The 21438-nt window shown below is 42.9% G+C and overlaps 1 protein-coding gene across 1 annotated transcript in view; it reads left to right on the top strand.

The window, feature by feature from the left end:
• The first annotated feature begins 919 nt into the window (after positions 1-919).
• The window catches only part of WIF1 (WNT inhibitory factor 1), a 121463-nt gene continuing 100944 nt past the window's right edge, over positions 920-21438 (top strand). The window contains exons 1-2 of the mRNA XM_044277191.1: positions 920-1155; positions 1322-1461. Of these exons, the coding sequence (XP_044133126.1) occupies positions 1014-1155; positions 1322-1461 (282 nt within the window). The 5' untranslated portion in view covers positions 920-1013. The remainder of the gene's footprint in view (positions 1156-1321; positions 1462-21438) is intronic.

Raw genomic sequence — 21438 nt, 5'->3', positions numbered from 1 at the left:
TCTCCTGATGCTGCTGCCACCTCCACACTGTCATTGTGCCACCCTGTGGCCTCTTCCTGATGCTGCTGCTACATCCATACTGTCATTATGCCACTCTGTGGCCTCCTCCAAGAGGATAGGGCATTACTTACAAATAGTCGGATAACCCCTTTAACTGTGGGAGCATTCCAATAATAAACTTCTAATAATGAAATGTACTGTATACAGTTGCTGTACAGGTTCAGCAAAGGATTCAGGGGGACAGTTGATCTCTGAAGGGGAGTGTGTATATATATATATATACACACTGTGTGTGTGTGTGTATATATATATATATAATGAAATGATGGCAGCATCGGAAAAGTAAAACAAAAAAAGGAAAAAAGTGGGTGCACAGTACATACGGGATACAGCTTACCCAATATGAAAAATCCAAAAAGCAGGCAGCACTCCAAGGTAAAGGTGAAAAAATATGCAAGATTTTATTCACGCATGTGACAATACAAGCCTTATCCTCTTTTACCCAGGACCTACCTTCTCAAAGCTGATGCAGGGACCCCCATATTAAATCATCTAGTAGCATCTTGCTGCTGTGTGAGCAGGTAATATTTGAATGTATCCGTACTGTGGGCCCCACAAATAAATTTTACTGGAGGGCCCTAGGCACCCCAGTCCAACACTGTATGTGTATATATATATATATATATATATATATATAATCTATAGGAGCTCTATGTTTTATTCTGTTGGACCTGTGCATTTGATTTCCTGAAGAAACTTCAAACCAGACTTCTGTGTTGTTGTGTGGCGCTCTCTTGTGGTGATCAGGAAAACTGTAATTGGGCACCTCCCCCATGTGACACTCGGTTCTCCCTCCTTTACTACTTCATTGACTTCAAGTTGCTAGAAGCCAGCCCCCTGAGTGAGATCAGAGCAGCCTGCAGCACAGGGGGGAAAGTAGATGCTCTCAGTATAAGAGCCCAGGACAGAGGAGGTGAAAAGTGGAGAACCAAACACTAGTATCTCTGAGCAGCATGGCCCCAACAGCACTCTGCTGCCTCACACTCCAGCTATGGAGCATTCTCCTCTGTGTGCTTGCACCAGCAGAGGCTGCTCAGCAGCAAGAAGACAGCTTGTACATGTGGATTGATGCTCACCAAGCAAGAGTGTTAATAGGTAGCCACCTTTAGCTGGGGATTCAAAAGAATTCACATTTTAAGGGTATCGCTGATGTTGCAGTGCATCTTGCACTGGTCAGTAGTTAAGTGCCCTAAAAGCATTGTGATAAAGCACACCAAGTGTATGTACCTTGTCTTCTCATCACCGTAACATTTATTCCCAGGCTTTGAAGAAGATATTTTGATTGTTTCTGAAGGAAAAATGGCACCATTCACTCATGATTTTAGGAAGGCACAGCAGAGGATGCCAGCTATTCCTGTCAATATCCAGGCAATGAACTTTACATGGAAAGCCACTGGACAGGTAGGTCTAGAATGATGACATGAAAAGAGATGACATCCAGGATGCAAACGTGACTGGATGTGGGTTTGGATAACCCTGGTGTGTGTTTATCTCAAAATGATATAGATTCCTCTAGTAATTGAAGATTAACTTGTCCTTCTGTATAGAAGAACAGTACAGTAGTTGGAAATGATATATTGCTGATGTGTATATTTTACATTGCTGAACACAAACAGCCTATGTATAATGTATGGTAGTATGCTGCCTGTCCTAATAAGTTTTATAGTATTATTATTAGTTTGTTATATGTATTATTATGATTATTATGTTATTTGTATTGTTTTTTTGTTATTATTATTATTGCTATTTTTATTATGCAGTGACTTTTAAAAATGTTTTCTCTTACCAAGAAGTTTATATAACAGCATTAATAAGCAAGGGAAGAAAGTATTGCAGGATCTCATGTGTTCCAATAGGTCATGTGGTTGGCAGAGTTCTGATCTCCCCGTGCCATTTAATATTTCACGAGGCAATGTGAGTCCCCAAGCAGCTGCCCCAGACTCCCAGCTGCTCAAACGCAAAACTGACTGTAAATATGTCACACGTAGTAACTTGAAAGAGGAACAAAAATGTGTGTTTAACCTTTCTTTCAAGTTCATCCAGAACAAGGCCTTCATCAAAGCGGCAAGGCGACATAGTGGGTAAACTATTCCCAGGGCACTGCAGCAAGAGTGGTCATGTGGCAATTTGATGTGTGAAGAAATGCAGCCTGCCAAATCCAAGTAGTTGAGTATCTGCATCTATAAATCCACCTCAAATAGCCCCCTTGTCATACTTTAAAAGAAAGTAGGATTCATGTACTTGAATCCGTGAATACAGATCAATGGCCCATTCACTAAGCATAGATACTATGTTTTTATATTATTATTTACTTTATTGCCTAATATAAGTAGTTTAAATTCTTTCCTAGTAGGAATTACGAGTGTCTTCCGACCAGCAAAAGTATACTGCACTCAAGGGACATATACCTTTACAGTGCTGCATGCCACCAGCAGAGGAAATACCTTGTTTCCTGACTTCTGGAGCAAAATTTTCAAAATGGAATGTCAATCTGTTTACATTCTGTGGGCACGGCTTTTTTTTAAATTTATTTTAAATTTTTATTTTTTTACTTAAAGGGGTTCACATATCAAGAGTGTGGCTCAGCCTTTAATATTGAGATCCTGTTGTTCTGTGGTATTTTGCATCTTGGTGTTGTAGACATGCCACCAGGGATCAAAGCACAATGCTGCTGAAATCCCACTTCATTTAGTCCAGCAAGCATGTGCATGCCATCTGTTCTATCTGATAGAAAACAGCGGTAAATCATTCAAACTTTAGCCAAAAAAGGCTTTAGTGCTTAGAGTTGAGTTGCGAGGCACCTTGTAAGCTACATCTGGTTTCCATAGTAGTTTACTTAGTATAAATGTTCAGTACACAACCTCTGTTCTTCACAACAAGATACTATTAATTTCATGCAGATTAGTCTGTGTAATACCGAGACATGTAAAGTGATAATACATGTCATCCATCTGCAGACATCTCATTATTAATTCACTGACTGTAATAACTGTATTTTTCTCTGCCCTGATACAGTTCATCGTGTTCTAAATAGCACAAAGTGATCTTATTTTTCTTGTGTATCATATACAAAGCGTTATATTTGCTGTGATATCAGTATTATTGTATAGTGTTCTATAGAATACTTATTTTACCAGCAATGTCTGTCTAATAAAACATGTGCATGGCTAGATTTGTAGTGGAAATATATTGTACAAAAACGTTGGATCAAAAATGCATACCTATAACACTATGATGCATTTGTGTCCCAAGAACACATATACAATATATAAAATGATTTTAATAAGTGCACAACAGGCACAAAGATAAAATATATAAAGGGTTTTTCGGACTGTTTTACACTGATGACCTATCCTCAGGATAGGAACAAGAACAGAAAGGACCGACACTCACTGAAGTCGTCTGCAAATATCTCTTATTGCCACATAATCCTGTGACTCGTTTCAACACTCGCAGGTGTCTTTATCAAACAGCTCCTCAGGATAGGTCATCAGTATCTGATCGGTAGGGGTCGGCACCTGGGACTCCCGCCAATCAGCTGTTTGACGAGGCCTTCTCACAGCTTACCAAACACAGTGCTGTCCATTAGATAGAGGCTGTGCTTGGTATTGTAGCTCAGCGCCATTCACTTGAATGGGACGGAGATGTGTCTAGGCCAACTGACCAATGAATGTGACATCACTGGCCTAGGGTAAGCTGAGACAAGACCGCATTGCTCACTAAAGTGCAACAGCCTCCTCAAACAGCTAATTGGCAGGGGCCCTAGGTGTCTGACCCCCACCGATCGGATACTGATGACCTATACTGTGGAAACCCCCTTTAAATTGTATTGGTAGCTTAAAGGGGTATTCCCATCACATACAATGGGGGCATATCGCTAGGATATGCCCCTATCGTCTGATAGGCATGGGTCCCACCTCTGGGACCCACACCTACAATAAGAACGGAGCGGGGAGAGCTGTGGCTGGAGGACCCCGGATTTCTTGGGGTCCGTCCACCACCAAGCGCTGCTCCCATAGATGTGAATGGGAGCTCACCGTGCATGCAAGGCCCCTGCTCTCATTTATTTCTATGGGGCAGACGGAAATAGCCGAGCCAGCGCTCAGCTATATTCAGCGGCCCCATAGAAATGAATGGAGGGCGGCTGCGCATACGCAGTGCAACCTCCGTTCATTTTTCCTCTCCACTCTCATTGTAGGAATGCCCCCATTGTCTGAGATGGCAAAACCCCTTCAAAAGAGTTGTCTGTCTAGTTGCGATTCCTCACTTGCAACATGCATTCAGGCGTGGATAGCCTACACAATTAGCTAGTCACCAGGGGACCTCACAGAAAACAAATAATTGTCCAAAATAGGCACCCCTCAAACTATAACATAGAGGCTGTCTGGAAGATTGTAACTACATTTAAGAGTAAATTTGGCCAAAGTGATTGTGTTAGGGGGTGTCCTCACTGTCCACTGACAGTTAATGAACTTTTTAGTCATGTGAGAGATGTCAGTCAGCAGTTTGTTCCCATCTACCCATTGAGAATACATGGCTGCTTGTACCAGCTGAGTGTTTCTGTGTATGGGGAAGTTGAGAAGAATAACTCCTGGGTTGAACACTCAGCTATCCAAGGTCTATGGGCACCTTAAAGGGTATTTCCACCTCAGACATTGGTGGCATGTCACTAGGATATACCACCAATGTCAGAGGTACTGGTATCGCCTCTGGGACATGCTCCTATGTCCAGAACTGCCCCCCTTCCTTATGAAGGAGAGCGCACCGCGTATGTGTCGCCACCCTCCATTCACAACTATGGGAGTTTTGAAAATAGTTGAGCACTAGATTGGCTATTTCCGGCAGTACCATATCGGTGAAAGGAGAAATGACGTGTAAGTGTCAGACAGAAATGGCTAAGACCCCATTCACACGTCCGCAAAAGGGTCCACACCCGTTCCGCAATTTTGCGGAACGGGTGCGGACCTATTCATTCTCTATAGGCCCGGACGTGAAGCGGAGAGCACACTATGTGCTCTCCGCTTCCGCATTTGTGGAGCGCGGCCCTGAACTTCCGGTCTTCTGCTCCGCAAAAATAGAATATGTCCTATTCTAGAATAGGACATAAGAATAGGCATTTCTATAGGGGCTGCCGGCCGGGTGTGTTGCGAATCCGCAAACACACCACGGACGTGTAAATGGACCCTAAACAGATGCAAAAAGTGCATGACTGACTATAATGGATGCTTAAAATTTGTTAATTTTTCTGTTCTTCTGACAGATCAGAAGAATAGAAAACTAAACAGTGATGTGAACCCGACCTAAGGTATCAGCTTTTTTTTTTTACTGAAACCAGGTTGTAAATTCCTTTACCATGTTTTCTATAATGAATATGCTAGAACACTACAAATCTGTTAAGCCCTAATGCCAAGTACTGTAGGTGCAATAATAACATTTCTATAGTATAGTAAAATATATTTGCACAAGAATGTTTTGGTACATTCTTGTGCAGTTATCGTAATATCCCGTTGTATCTCTGTACTTGTCCATGATAATTCTGCTGCACTTTTATGTCTACAGGGGCCTTTGGGTTTCTTTATGGCTCAGGGCCTGGGTGTGACTGTAACCTCTGCATCCCCTATAGCCACACCACTGCTACAATGTCCAGTAATCTTCTGTTACTCACAAGTTTACTAATTAGGAGAAAAGTATCTTAATGCATTCATGCCAAGACATGTATTGCAATCAGTTTTAAGGAAGCCGGCTGGCTTTGTTGATTAGCTTGTTAGCTAATGCTGAAAACATTGGAGGTCATTTATCAGTCTGAAATACACCTAAATTAGGTATATTTCAGGAGCAGATTGCAGCGCGTAGTTGCGACTTCTCCCCGCTCACGCCAGGTCTAAAATTGTGGACGTATAAGTTATAAGAGTAAAAGTATATATCTTAGGCCTCATGCACACGACCGTTGTGTGCATCCGTGGCCGTTGTGCCATTCTCATTTTTTTTTCGCGGACCCTTTGACTTTCAATGGGTCCGTGGAAAAATCGGAAAATGCACCGTTTGGGAGCCGCATCCGTGATCCGTGTTTCCTGGCCGTGAAAAAAATATGACCTGTCCTATTTTTTTCACGGCCAACGGTTCACGGACCCATTCAAGTCAATGGGTCCGTGAAAAATCACGGATGCACACAAGATTATCATCCGCGTCCGTGATCCGTGTCCGTGATCCGTGTCCGTTTTTTCCTATCATTTCAATGGCAAACTTGACTTAGATTTTTTTTTCATTTCCGTGGATCCTCCCACGGACGAAAAAACGGTCACGGATCACGGACCTACGGACCCCGTTTTTGCGGACCTTAAAAAAAAACGGTCGTGTGCATGAGGCCTTTATGTATAGAGTTTTTTTTTCAGGACTCTGTAGGATCCATCCTGCAAAGTCCAGCAAAAAACGTATATGTTAAGGTTTACGTTTTTTTTTTTACAATGGAACTCTATGGTGACATGGTGACATATGCCACAGTATGGCATCTGTCTGAGGCATTCGTTTACATATACGTTTTTTGTGTGTGTTAAACGTATGGCAAAAACATGATGTGAACCCAGCCTAATGCTAATATTGCTAGCACTACTAATCAGTACTACTAGTAGACTATTATTGGATACTACAGTGGTTTAAATTATTTATGGACACTATTTTAAATGTCTTTATTATTTGGTATAGCTGTAAGGGCTCTTTCACATGAGTGGATCCCGTGCGGGTAATCCGCTGTGTGAAAGACAGCCAAGCCCTGCTCTGGACAGCATAGACATGGAGCATCAACATGACTGATAATGCTCTTTGCCTCTCTGTGACCTTTTTGCTACAGAGTCACAGTGACAACTTTATCTCACTGTGATTTCATAGTAAAGAGATCACAGAGCAGCACGAAGCATTATCAGTCATGTTACTGCTCCGTGTCTCTGCTGTCTGGAACGGGGCTCGGCTCTCTTTCACGCTGCAGATTACCTGCACGGCATCCGATTGTGTGAAAGAGCTCCTAAGGCTTGCTCTCTTAATGACAATCTGTATGAGGCTACAATCATTCTTAAAGAGAATGTGTCAACAGAAAATTACCTATTGTTTAAATCACGTTTGTATGTTAAACAGTTTTATTTTATTTTTTTTGGTGATTTTTGTTTTCATTTTCCATTTTATAAAAAAAAAAAAATTAAATATGCTGTTATCATACTGGCCACTAGGCCTAATGTGTCAAGACTTTGGGGCACATTTATTAAGACTGGCATTTTAGATGCCAGTCTTAATAAACACCATTTCTGTCTTACATTTAGACCTGTTTCAGGCGTAGAAAATGGTAAATGAGATGGACCTGTCAGCCCTTCCCCGCCCACACCATGCTTACTTTTTTAGACCTGGCTTGAGCGGGAAGAAGTTGCAGATTGCAGTGCAACTAGCTGTTATCACATTTTAGGCCTAGTGTCCAGTGTGAAAACGGCATGATTTTAGGATTTTTTTTTGTGACGTGGACAATTTTGAAAAAATCACCAAATTGTAAAAGATATGTTTAGCATACAAAACTTGATTTAAAAAATAGAGCATTTTCTTATGACACATTCCCTATAGGAACTACTGGTAATAATAATGATTAGTTGCTATTACTGGGCATTATTAATTGAAAGTATTATATTGCTGACATAACTATGTAAACTCTATAGGGCTTTTATGTGAACGCCACTGTTGTATGAACACATATTTATGCTGTTATTATGTTAGGTTCACACATATTTGGAGAAAACAGCAGAGAATTCTGCATAACAGATCTGCACCCAAATAGCTTTTTTTTTTTGCAGATTAACTAGCATAAAACAGTTGGGTGTCTAAAAAAAAAAGCAAAAACAAAAAAACTATCCCCTGGCACTTCTGTGGCAGTGCTTTCCTGGTCCCCTACCAGTCTCTGTACACCCAGCCCTCAGTAATTATGTGTTGACCCAAAGTATGGGTTTTTGGGAAAAGGAATTAAAAGTTAAAAAACGAATGAGGTGCACTGACGCTGCTGTCTGCATATAGCAGAGAGGCAGCAGTTTCAGGTGCTCTCTTTACTGTTGTCCAACTGCACTTACTGGGGAACGTTTATCAAGAATGGCGTTACCATACACAATGTGCATTGGAGTCAGATGCTCCTTTATTAAGAGACAAACGCCTCTTAAAAATCAAGCGCATCTCTGACACCCATGCACCAGAAACTGAAATCTACACCAGCTAGGGATACCTTTACTGTTTTAACTTGGGTGGGGTCAACAACTGCACCGCTAAGTCTACCCTAATGCCAGTACTGCAGCTATACACAACATCTGAACATTGTCTTGTGTGCCAGGCATTTCGGGCTGTCTGGCACTCTGGGCCCCGTAGCAGCCGCTATGGCAGGTATGGTGATAGTTACGCCCCTGTTCACTCTGGCAGGGTTTTGACTCCCAGAACCCTGCCAATCAGCTATTTGAAGATGTAGTGCAGCTCTTGCAAGTGCAGCTTCCACTTCAAAATTACATGCATGTTGTCTAGCTTGTAGAAGAGCAGTGTAATTACATCTGCTCATCCTATTTAAATTAATGCATTTTTAAATCTCCTTTCCTTTAACACCTTAATGACCCAGGACGAGAATGCTCATCCTAAAGGGCCGGTACTTTGCGCCCAAGGACAAGCATTCTCATCCTGCGGTCCTTCTGTTCCGTCATGTGCGATGCCGCCATTAGCGTCAGGAATCCCTCTGTTACTGACAGCTGGATCCCTGCTGGATCCCTCAGATGCCCGTGGATTAACCACTCATATGACGTGGTCAGCGCTGACCGTGGCATATGGGAGGTTTGCGCTCCCTCTCCTTAGCCATCGGGACCCCTTGCCGCAGTGGCAGGGACCCGATGGTTGCCATGGCGGCCCCAAGCCATTCCAAGGTCTTGGGGCCCGACATGTACGGAGGCAAACTATCAGTGTATTACACTGTGTAATACACTGATAGTCAATGCAGTACAATACAGATTTATTGTGCTGCATTGAAAAAGGGATCAGACCCTGTAGTGTTGAAGTCCCATACTAGAACAAAAATTAAAAATAATAAAAGTGAAAAAAGTGTTTTTAACAATAAAAAAAATTAAAGTTTCAATAAAAAAACAAATCCCCTTTCACATAAAAAGAGACATATAAAAATAAAAATAAAAACAGACATATTAGGTATCACAGCATGCATAACAACCTGCTCTATAAAAATATCACATGATCCACCCCTTCTGGTCAACACCGTAAAAAATAAATGAATAAAAACTGTGCTAAAAAAAAATTTTTTTTGTCACCTTACATTACAAAAAGTTTAATACCAAGCGATCAAAAAGTCATACGCACCCCAATTTCATACCAATCAAACCGTCATGTTATCCTGCAAAAAATGAGACCCTACCTAAGACAATCACTCAAAAAATAAAAAAACTATGGCTTTCAGAATATGGAGAACCTAAAACATGATTTTTTTTGTTTAAAAAATGATGTTATTGTGTAAAACTTGGGTATCACCGCTTCCGTAACAACCTGCTCTATAAAAATACAACATGACCTAACCCCTCAGGTGAACACCGTAAAAAATAAGAAAGGTGTAAAAAAAGCCATTTTTTTCACCTTACATCACAAAAAGTGTAATACTAAGCGATCAAAATTTCATATGCACCATAAAATAGTACCAATCAAACCGTCATCTCATACCGAAATAAAATGAGCCCCTACATTTTTTTTCATATTTGGTATTGTCGCGTCCGTAACAACCTGCTCTATAAAAATACCACATGATCTAACCTGTCAGATGAACACTGTAAATAACAAAAAATAAAAACAGTGCCAAAACAGCTATTTTTTGTTACCTTGCCTCACAATTTTTTTTTATATAGAGCAACCAAAAATCATACGTACCCTAAAATAGTACCAACAAAATTGCCACCTTATCCCGTAGTTTCCTAGTTTCCAAAATGGGGTCATTTTTTGGTAGTTTCTACTCTTGGGGTGCATCAGGGGGTCGTCAAATGTGACATGGCAACTTAAAATTATCCCAGTGAAATCTGCCTTCCAAAATCCATATGGCATTCCTTTCCTTCTGTGCCCTGCCATGTGCCTGTACAGCAGTTTACCACCACATGTCGGGTGTTTCTGTAAACTACAGAATCAGGGTAATAAATTTGTTTTGTTTGGCTGTTAACCCTTGCTTGGTTACTGAAAAAAATTGGATTAAAATGGAAAATCTGCCAAAAAGTGAAATTCTGAAATTTCATCTCCATATTTTACAAAGTTTGTAAAATCAGTTTTGAATACCTTGAGGGGTGTAGTTTCTAAAATGGGACCATTTATGGGTGTTTTCTTTTATGTAAGCCTCACAAAGTGACTTCAGACCTGAACTGGTCCTTAAAAATTGGGTTTTGGAAATATTCTGAAAAATTTCAAGATTTGCTTCTAAACTTCTAAGCCTTCTAACGCCCCCCCTCCCCCCAAAAAAATAAAAATAATATGTAATGTACAAAATGTTCCAAACATGAATTAGACATATGGGAAGTGTAAAGTAATAACTATTTTAGGAGGTATCACTATCTGTTTTAAAAGCAGAGAAATAGAAATTTAGAAAATTGCTAATTTTTCCACGTTTTTTGTAAATTTGGTATTTCTTTTATAAATCAAAATGAAATATTTTGGCTCAAATTTACCACTGTCATGAAGTACAATACGTGATGAGAAAACAGTCTCAGAATGGCTTGGATAAGTAAAAGCGTTTTAAAGTTATCACCACATAAACCACCACGTGTCAGATTTGCATAAAGGTGAAAAATGGCAAGGTCCTTAAGGTGTTCAGTATTAAAAATGTCATTTAGGAAGGATTTTCATACTAATTAAAACAAAATAGAGGTGAAATTTAACAATTTCGGGGGTCAACAGTTTTTCAAATTTGTCATTTTCAAATTTTCTGGCATTAGGTGAGCCTCAACATTTTTAGAGTGAAAAGTTGTTAAAGATTTCAGATTTAGAACACCTTTAAGTCTCATTTACTTTTTAAAAAGTCACATCTTCACTCCAAGTAACCCCCTGGTGTACTTTTACAGACAAAGGTGTACACCACATTGCACTCATGCCAAATAATACTGTGTGAAATTTCATAAATTTGGTGCAGTCTTAGGCTACTTTCACACTTGCGTTAGGAGCGGATCCGTCTGGTGTCTGCACAGACGGATCCGCTCCTATAATGCAAACGCTTGCATCCGTTCAGAACGGATCCGTTTGCATAACTGTTTATTTCAGATCTGATTTTTCACTTCGGAAAACTCAGATCCGACAGTATATTCTAAACACAGAAGCGTTCCCATGGTGATGGGGACGCTTCATGTTAGAATATACTGAGAACTGTGTACACGACTGCCCCCTGCTGCCTGGCAGATGCTGCCAGGCAGCAGGGGGCAGACCCCCCCCCCCCTCCTGTATTTAACTTATTGGTGGCCAGTGCGGCCCCCCCTCCCTCCCCAGTATTAAATATGACCAGTGCGGCCTCCCCCTCCCTCCCTCCCCAGTATTAAATATGACCAGTGCGGCCCCCTCCCTCTATATTTATTGGTGGCCGGGCCAGTGCGGATTCCAAGTATTGTGAGCAGTGCGGCCTCCCCTCTCCCCCCCTAATTAAAATCACCCCCCCCCCCCCATCATTGGTGGCAGCGGAGAGTACCGATCGGAGTCCCAGTTTAAATCGCTGGGGCTCCGATCGGTTACCATGGCAACCAAGACGCTATTGCAGTCTTGGCTGCCATGGTTACTTGGCAATAAATACAAGCATTATACTTACCTGAAGAGCTGCGATGTCTGACCGGCCGGGAGCTCCTCCTACTGGTAAGTGAAAGGTCTGTGCGGCGCATTGCCTATAGCACAGACCTGTCACTTACCAGTAGGAGGAGCGCCCGGCCGGTCAGACATAGCAGCTCTTCAGGTAAGTATAATGCTTGTATTTATTGCCAAGTAACCATGGCAGCCAAGACTGCAATAGCGTCTTGGTTGCCATGGTAACCGATCGGAGCCCCAGCGATTTAAACTGGGACTCCGATCGGTACTCTCCGCTGCCACCAATGATGGGGGGGGGGGGGGGTGATTTTAATTAGGGGGGGAGAGGGGAGGCCGCACTGCTCACAATACTTGGAATCCGCACTGGCCCGGCCACCAATAAATATAGAGGGAGGGGGCCGCACTGGTAATATTTAATACTGGGGAGGGAGGGAGGGAGGGGGAGGCCGCACTGGTCATATTTATTACTGGGGAGGGAGGGAGGGGGAGGCCGCCGCACTGGTAATATTTAATACTGGGGAGGGAGGGGGGCCCGCACTGGCCACCAATAAGTTAATTACAGGAGGAGGGGGGGTCTGTACACAGTTCTCAGTATATTCTAACATGAAGCGTCCCCATCACCATGGGAACGCCTCTGTGTTAGAATATACTGTCGGATCTGAGGTTTACGATGTAACTCAAATCCGATGGTATATTCTAACATAGAGGCGTTCCCATGGTGATGGGGACGCTTCAAGTTAAAATATACCATCGGATCGGAGAAAACTCCGATCTGATGGGGACTCCTGACTTTGCATTGAAAGTCAATGGGGGACGGATCCGTTTGAAATTGCACCATATTGTGTCAACGTCAAACGGATCCGTCCCCATTGACTTGCATTGTAAGTCTGGACGGATCCGTTTGGCTCCGCACGGCCAGGCGGACACGAAAACGCTGCAAGCAGCGTTCAGGTGTCCGCCTGCTGAGCGGAGCGGAGGCCAAACGGTGCCAAACTGATGCATTCTGAGCGGATCCGCATCCACTCAGAATGCATTGGGGCTGTACGGATCCGTTCGGGGCCGCTTGTGAGAGCCTTCAAACGGAACTCACAAGCGGAGCCCCGAACGCTAGTGTGAAAGTAGCCTAAAAAAGCAAAGACAAACGTAAAACTGACAGCAAAACTACTGTAGATGATAAATTTCCCCTATTTGTTTGTGTCTCCATATTTTAAGACCCATAACATTTTTTTTTCCATCAAAGCATCTATGTGAGTTTTGGGTAATTTTTAGGGGTGGCTTCTTAATTGCTTTTTGTACCGTTTTTGTGGAGGTGAGTTGCCAAAAAATAGCCCACCCGGCATTATTTTTCATTTTTGTCTACACTGTTTTCATCATGCAGGATGATTTTATAAATCAGGTTGTTACAGATGCAATGATACCAATTATGTGTAATATATTTTATATTCCAACAATAAAGGATTAGATAAGGGGAGAAAGGGTGGTTTTGTTATTTGCAAGTTTCAGCCTTTCTTTTAGTTTGCAAATGCATTTTGTGTTCTTACTGTTTGTTAAGTCCCTCTTGGGGATTTGAACTTTCAGTGTCCTGATTCTGCATAATATACTTATTTGTCTGTCACATCTGTCAGTTTACGCTGGCAGGGTCTAATCGGCTTCTGTAACTGGCAGACTTGTTTGGCCTCCAGTCAGCAAAGCTGCCATCGGTTCCCCACGATCATGATGTGGGTGCCCATGGCTAAACGAGAAAGCTCCCCCCCCCTTTTTTATCAATCACTTAGATGACTTGGAAGTTATTTACAACAGCATTTAAAGGGTCAAATTGTAGAGATTGCATCTAGCTCCGGTCCCCAAGAGTCAGTCATCATCTGCAGAGAGTGTCACAGCTGACACCCTCTGCAGATGATGTGGGCTCAGCTCTTGAGCCCCGCCATCCATTTGATGTAACTGTATTTAGGATTGTGCTAAATCACTTGCAATACAGATGCATAGTTACGTCATTTAGGGGAAGGGGTTAAAGAAAAAATGAAGTAGCAATACTTCTTAACCCTTTCACTACCAGCACCGTACATGTACATGTCGCTCGAACGATGGGAAAACAAGGCACTCGCTCGCACGTGCAGGGGGCGTCATGGCTGGCAGGTTTCTGCTGTTTCAAACAGCAGACCCGCGGCTAATTACTGCAACCGGCAATGATGCCGATCACAGTAATTATAGCCTTTAGATGCCGTGATCAAGTGAGATTATGGCATCTAAAGGGTGAAAAAACTGGGCTTTTTACGAGCATCCTCTGTGGCTAGTGAGGATACTGGTAATTGATTTTTATACGCTGAGTCTTGTTGAAGAGACTCAGAAGCTGCAATTCTTATTTTGGACACCAGGTGGCAGACCAATATAGGAAATGAGCAATTCTCAGTAATAAATGGATTTAAAAAATTCATGATTGTTCAGAATTAACAAAAAAAAATTGAATTTTATATTCTTAAATACGAGCTTCAAAATCATAGCAAAAAGTTTCAAAAAATACATAAACAACTAAAAATATAAACATCATGAGTATCACCACGACTGAAAACATCCATACTATCAAAATCTAAAATATTTTTCCAATACGACGAATGGGTCAAAATAGCCAATTTGCAATTTTTTCATTGCTTCTCTTACCCCAAAAATTTTTATAAAATGTTATCACACTCTAAAATTTTTTTTTTTTTACATCACCATATTCTGACCCCCATAACTTTTTTTTTCATTTTTTTGCGGGACAATCTGTAGTTTTTATTGATACCCATTTTGGAGTGTGTATGACTTTATGATATCATTTTATTACATTTACACTATTTAGACATACAAAACCTATACACATGTGGAATCGTTGTAATTGTACTGACCCAGAGAATAGAGGGCACAGGTCAGTTTTTCTGCAAACTGAAACCACTGGCAACAAAACCCGTAAAACGGTGGAGGAATTGTGTTCGGACCCATTTGGAATTTTTTTCCCTCTTAGAAAGTACAACTTATCCCGCAAAAAAAAAAAGCCCTCATACAGCCATGTGAACAGAAAAATAAAAAAGTTATGGCTCAAGGAGGATAGGGAAAAAAATGAAAACGAAAAAAACCTCCAGTATCCTAAGGGCTAAGTTTGTTGACAATAAAATCCTTTTACAAGACTTGTCAATTATCTTCCAGGAGCAAACAGGATTTGTAAGAGGTCCCTATTCTTGTGATTGGTGGGGGTAGTTATTATTGGTAGGACCCCCACTGATCTAATAGTTATTCCCTATCTTCCAGATTCAGAATACCCCTTTAGCACTGCAGACTGTAACAAGATGTTCCAGAAGTATATCTATGTGTGCATCCTACTAGTGATGCCTATGCCTCTGGTCATACATTTGCAGTTAAAGCTATCTGTTCAGCCAGTTCCTCCATGTATGATGCAAGGATATACATGTAGGACACAGGCTTTCCCTCAGCCCATCAGATAGAAAGCAAAGTCTATGCAATTTCATGATATTTAGTTATTTCAGTGATAGCTATAAGGAAGAGAAGGATTGTATTGTGCAAACACTGTCTATTCTTTTATATATATATATATATATATATATATATATATGTTTACTGGCAGAAGCACCCGGCTTTGCACAGGTTTATTTAATCTATTCCATTTAATGTTTGTGTGTGTTGTTAAAAGATATCGACAGTATCCACTATAACAGTGACATCTACAGTACCCTGCCCCCTTAACAGTGACCTCCACAGCGGCCCCCCCATGAACAGCTCACTCTCAGACAGCAGCACTGTGCCATCTGAGCATGAGCTGCAGGGAGAAAGTCACCCTCCCTCCCACCCCTGCAACTGACAGAAGTTAATTTTTACCTTTATGTTTTCAATCCCCGTCGGCTGTGGAGTGGGAGGGTGTGTGGCCTAACTGGGTCGAGGATGTGGCTTAGCGGGACCTGGGGGCGGGGTTTTTAAGTCCATCTTTTGAGGGTTGCCTAAGTGGCCACCCTACCTGCCCCTTAACTGTGACCTCCATAGCACTCCATTCCCTTAACAGTATCATCCACAGCGCCCCGCCCCTTTTAAAGCTGACCTACAGCAGTGAAGAAAAATGGCTGGGTTGTTATGGAAACCTGGTGTAAAACTAGGTGTATGTGGAGACTAAGGACCTGTGAGCTTCTATTGGCTGATAAGGGACATGTGACCATGTGTATCGCAGTTGGGGTATGAAGTTTGAAGACCTGCAGGCTTCTATTATGTAGGTCATGTGAAGTGCTATATTTGCATTTTTTGGGGAATATCTCAGGAATGGTATGTGCTAGAGCGCTGAGACCAGGTCTTCCCAGACATCTGTTGTACCTGTGTACCAAATTTCATGATTGCACATGCGACGGTGCGGATTCCTTTAGCGGACATATATATATACACACACACACATACATACATTTAGCTTTATATATTATATATATATATATATATAAATATATACACCACCTGTCCAAAAAAAAAGTCGCCACCAAAAAAAGCCTTTAGCTTTGATTATGGCACGCTGTGGCATTGTTTCGATAATCTTCTGCAATGTCACAAAATTTATTTCTATCCAGTGTTGCATTCATTTTTCACTAAGAGCTTGCATTGATGATGGTAGAGTCTGACTGCTGCGCAAAGCCTTCTCCAGCACATCGCAAAGATTCTCATTGGGGTTAAGGTCTAGACTCTGTGGTGGCCAATTCATGAATCCTGGCATTGTCATCTTGGAATATGCCCATGCCATCAGGGAAGAAAAAATCCATTGATGTAATAGCCTGGTCCTTCATTATGTTCAGGTAGTCAGCTGACCTCGTTCTTGGAGCACAAACTGTTGCTGAACCTAGATCTGACCAACTGCAGCAACCCCAGATCATAGAACTGTCCCCACAGGCTTGTACAGTAGGCACTAGGTATGATGGGTGCATCACTTCATCTGCCTCGCTTCTTACCCTGATGCGCCCACCAGGGTAAATCTTGACTCATCAGATCACATGACCTTCTTCCATTGCTCCAGAGTCCAATCTTTATGCTCCCTAGCAAATTGAAGCCTTTTTTCTGGTTTGCCTCACTGATTAGTGGTTTTCTTATGGCTACACAGCTGTTCAGTCCCAATCCCTTGAGTTCCCTTCGCATTGTGCGTGTGGAAATGCTCTAACTTTCACTATTAAACATAGCCCTGAGTTTGTACTGTTGTTTTTCTTTGATTTGATTTCTCCAAACGTTTAAGTGATCGCCGATCACAATTATTCAGGATTTTTTTCCCGCCATAATTTCTTCCTCGAATACGATCGGTCCCCAATATCCTTCCAGTTTTTAATAATGCGTTGGACAGTTCTTAACCCAATTTTAGTAGTTTATGCAATCTCCTTAGCTGTTTTCCCTGCTTGATGCATGCCAATGATTTGACCCTTCTCAAACAGACTGACATCTTTTCCACGACCACGAGATGTGTCTTTCGACATGGTTGTTTAAGAAATGAGAAGCAACTCATTGCACCTGTTAGGGTTAAATGACTTATTGGCAGCTGAAAGATAATCGCCCATGCAGTAATTATCCAATAGGAGGCTGATAACTATTTGCTTAGTTAAATCCAGGTGGCGACTTTTTTTTGGGACAGGCAGTGTATATACAGTTGTAGCAGGGGTAACACACACACGTTTAACTCAAATTTCATAACTCATCGTGTTATCTTGAAACAAAAGCCATTGAAAAGCAATTGCTTAACGCATTTAGTTTAGATAACATGTCTCATAAAGCATGTGTGTTAGCCCTGCTACATATATATATATATTGTAGTAAGATGAACAGAAAAGTGTATGGTAGAGTCCTGGAAGGGGTGTATAGCCCAACCAGCTTCCTCAACTGGGTGAGGTAAATAAAATCCAGAAGGTTAAAATGGTCTCAGCAATGTGTAGGTTGCTGAGACAGTTTTGTTAAGTTTATGGGCTTGATTTTATTGGACTGGGAGAAGGTAGGATTGGTAGAGGGACCTCCCCAGTCCACCCCATTCCAGGACAGGTTTTCCCCTAGCCTGAGTGATCCCCAGCTGACGCCAGCTGGGATCGTCAAGGGGAAATAAAGCATAGTCCAGACTGTCAGTCTAGGACAGTGATAGGCAAACTGCGGCTCTCCAGCTGTTGCAGAACTACAACTCCCAGCATGCAAAGACTGCCTACAGCTTTCAGCCTACAGCAGGGCATGGTGGGAGTTGTAGTTTTGCAACAGCTGGAGAGCCGCAGTTTGCCGATCACTGGTCTAGGAGAGTGAGGCCTGGAGAAAGTCTGGGAAGCTGGCTGCCCTGCTGGCTAGAGAAGCCGAGTTCTCTGTGTGAACTGTGTTCAATAGGTGAGTTAGGAACTTCACTGTATTAGCCAGAGCCCAGACGGGCAGGTGTTTATTTTGGTTTATGTTTTGTGGTGCTGGACCTTCTCCTTACCCAGTGAATTATAACTGGGGTGCCTGTATTGCCAGAGTGTGATAAATAAAGCAACATTTGGACTTTAACCCTTGGTCTGCAAGAGAATCTGTCATCGCCGCCCTACCTGAGAGTGTAACCCCTTACAATTGGTGTCGGATGCGGGTAAGCGTTCCTGCTGAAAAGGCAATAGCAGGTTGCTAAGGGCAACGGCGTGACAGTTGATGATTTAATGTCCTGGGTGAAAGCTGCTGCAGCTTTGCAAAGTTTACCAAATACCATGGAGGAAATGATGAAGATGTTTTTACAGGCCAATCTGGAGTAAAGAAAAATACATGCTGAGGATTAAAATAGACACGAGGAGGCCCAGGCCCGGCAGCAGGAAACCAATCGTTTACTGGTGGAGCAGATTGGTGTATTGAGAGAGACTGTTTTAGCTCCAACCCCGCATGTGGAGGTAAGCCCCCCAGAGACTTTAAATGTGAAGAGGGCTGTGCAGCGGGCTTTACAAAAACTGACACTTGATGATGATATCGAGGCCTACCTGACTGTATTTGAGAGGGTGGCAGAAAAAGAAAGGCTGCCAGTAGCAGAGTGGGCAGAGGTCCTTGCGCCCTTTTTGTCCGGCGAACCACAAAAGGTTTACTATGACCTCAGGGAGCAGGATGTCCGGGATTATGTCAAATTAAAAATGGAGATCCTGGCTCTTTTGGGCGTGACACCAGCGGTTCGTGCCCGGAGGGTCCACACGTAGAGCTACACCATGGACAAGCCTGCCCAATCTCAGATGTTTGACCTCCCCCATCTTGTACAGAAATGGCTGTAACCTGAGACTTCTACACCAGACCAGATTGTGGAGAAAGTAATGGTGGATCACTACTTTAGAGCCCTCCCAGCGGAGCTGCAACGGTGGGTCGGACATGGAGACCCCAAAACTGCGGTTTAGCTCGTAAACCTGGTGGAAAGGTTCCTGTCGACTGAGGACTACCTCCGTGATGTCCCTACCGCACTAACACCTCCCTGGAGTGCCCGACCCGTGTCCTCTGTGGGTAAGAGAGTTCTGGCTGTTGGGGGTGTGTGGAAGGGTGCAAGAGGGAATAAGGCTCTAGAGGTTGGGCGTGGGCATAAGGCTGAGTCTCCTGGGCAGTTTGTACCGGGAGAGGTCTTCTCACCTAGGAGAACCGGGGCGCCCCAGTGCTGGAGGTGCCGTGAGTGGGGACATGTTGCTGCCTATTGCCCTCTGACCTCAGAGCCCATGGAGTGTGCCGGGAGCCGGAGACAGTCACTGTATGCGGTGCCAGTGTGTGCGGCCTCCTCAGGACTAGAGACTGAGCCAAAGATATGTACCCTGGTAATAAATGACTGCTCCTTCAGGGCTCTGTTGGACTCCGGTGGTCTGGTCACCTTAGTACATGCCAGCTTCGTGGCTGGGAATTATGTGCCGGACAAAAGAGTTTTTGTGTTGTGCATCCATGGGGATGCAAAATCCTACCCGGTTGCTTGCGTTAAGGTGGAGACTACAGCTGGGACTGTATCCTATGAAGTTGGGGTCATCAAAAGACGTATGCATGATATGATATTGGGCTGGGACTTCCCCTTGTTTTGGAAGTTGTGGGAGAGGAGAAACACTCCTGCAGAATCTGTGCCTTCTCCTTTAAATAATCATTGCTATGAGTGGCCCATTGAATCCAATGGTTTAATGGAAGAGACCATTGAAGACAATGGTGCCGATAAGGTGCAAAATGAAGATGTCTTGTTAACTGAAATGTCTGAAAATGTGAGGTTATGTGACGTACCTGATAATGAAAATTTTCCATTGCAGGTGTTATCTGGCGAAGATGAAGCTTCCTCAACTGGGGAAAATGTGTTGAATATAGGGGTGTCTCAGGGTAACTTTGGTACAGAGCAATTGAGAGACCCCACTCTCCTGAGTGTTCATGGAAATGTTACAGTGATAGATGGTGTACCACAGGTACCAGAAGCTGACCAGGAATTTCTGCATTTTGCCATGAATGGAAACCTGCTGCATCGAGTTAATAAATGCAAAATGAAATTGTGGAGCAGCTTCTGGTGCCAAAACCTTATAGACGTATGGTACTAGATCTCGCACATAACCACGTACTTGGGGGTCATTTGGGTGTTAGAAAAACACAGGAGAGGGTACTACAAAGATTTTTCTGGCCTGGAGTATACAAGGAAGTAGAAATATACTGCGAGTCCTGCCCCACCTGCCAGATAAGTGCCCCAACCTCACATTTCCGGAGTCCCTTGGTGCCTCTTACCATCATTGAGGTACCTTTTGAAAGAATTGCCATGGACTTGGTGGGTCCCATTGTTAAGTCAGCTAGGGGACACCAGTATATCTTGGTTGTGTTGAACTATGCCACACGATACCCGGAAGCGGTACCCTTGCGAAACATGGCGTCCAAAAATATTGCCCGGGAATTATTTTTCATGTTATCCCGCACGGGGATCCCTAAAGAAATTTTCACGGACCAGGGTACCCCCTTTATGTCGAAGGTCATGAAAGAGTTGCGCAAGTTGTTCAAAATCACCCAGATACATACCTCGGTGTACCACCCACAGACAGATGGGTTGGTCGAGAGGTTCAACAAGACGCTGAAACAGATGTTAAAAAAAGTGGTAGAAAAGGATGGTCGGGACTGGGACTGCCTCCTACCCTAGATTATGTTCTCTGTTAGGGAGGTGCCTCAGGCTTCTACAGGGTTCTCATCATTTGAGTTACTATATGGCCATCACCCAAGGGGTTTACTTGATGTAGCTAAAGAAACCTGGGAGGCTGAGGCTACTCCCTATAAGAGCGTCATTGAACATATGGCTGATATGCAAGACAGGATAGCGACAGTGATGACCATTGTTAAAGAACATCTGCAAAGAGCTCAGGAGTCTCAAAGCAGAATTTATAACAGGTCTGCCAAGGTAAGGGACTTTAATCCCAGAGACAGGGTCCTGATTCTAGTTCCCTCTGTAGAAAGTAAGTTTTTGGCAAAGTGGCAGGGTCCCTACGAGGTTGTGAAAAAAGTGGGCGAGGTGAACTATAAGGTGCACCAACCAGGAAGGAGAAGACCCTACCAGATTTACCATGTAAA

The sequence above is a fragment of the Bufo gargarizans genome, chromosome 2 (assembly GCF_014858855.1).
Source record: "Bufo gargarizans isolate SCDJY-AF-19 chromosome 2, ASM1485885v1, whole genome shotgun sequence".
Taxonomy (NCBI): Eukaryota; Metazoa; Chordata; class Amphibia; order Anura; family Bufonidae; genus Bufo; species Bufo gargarizans.
This window is presented reverse-complemented; position numbering and strand designations above follow the sequence as displayed.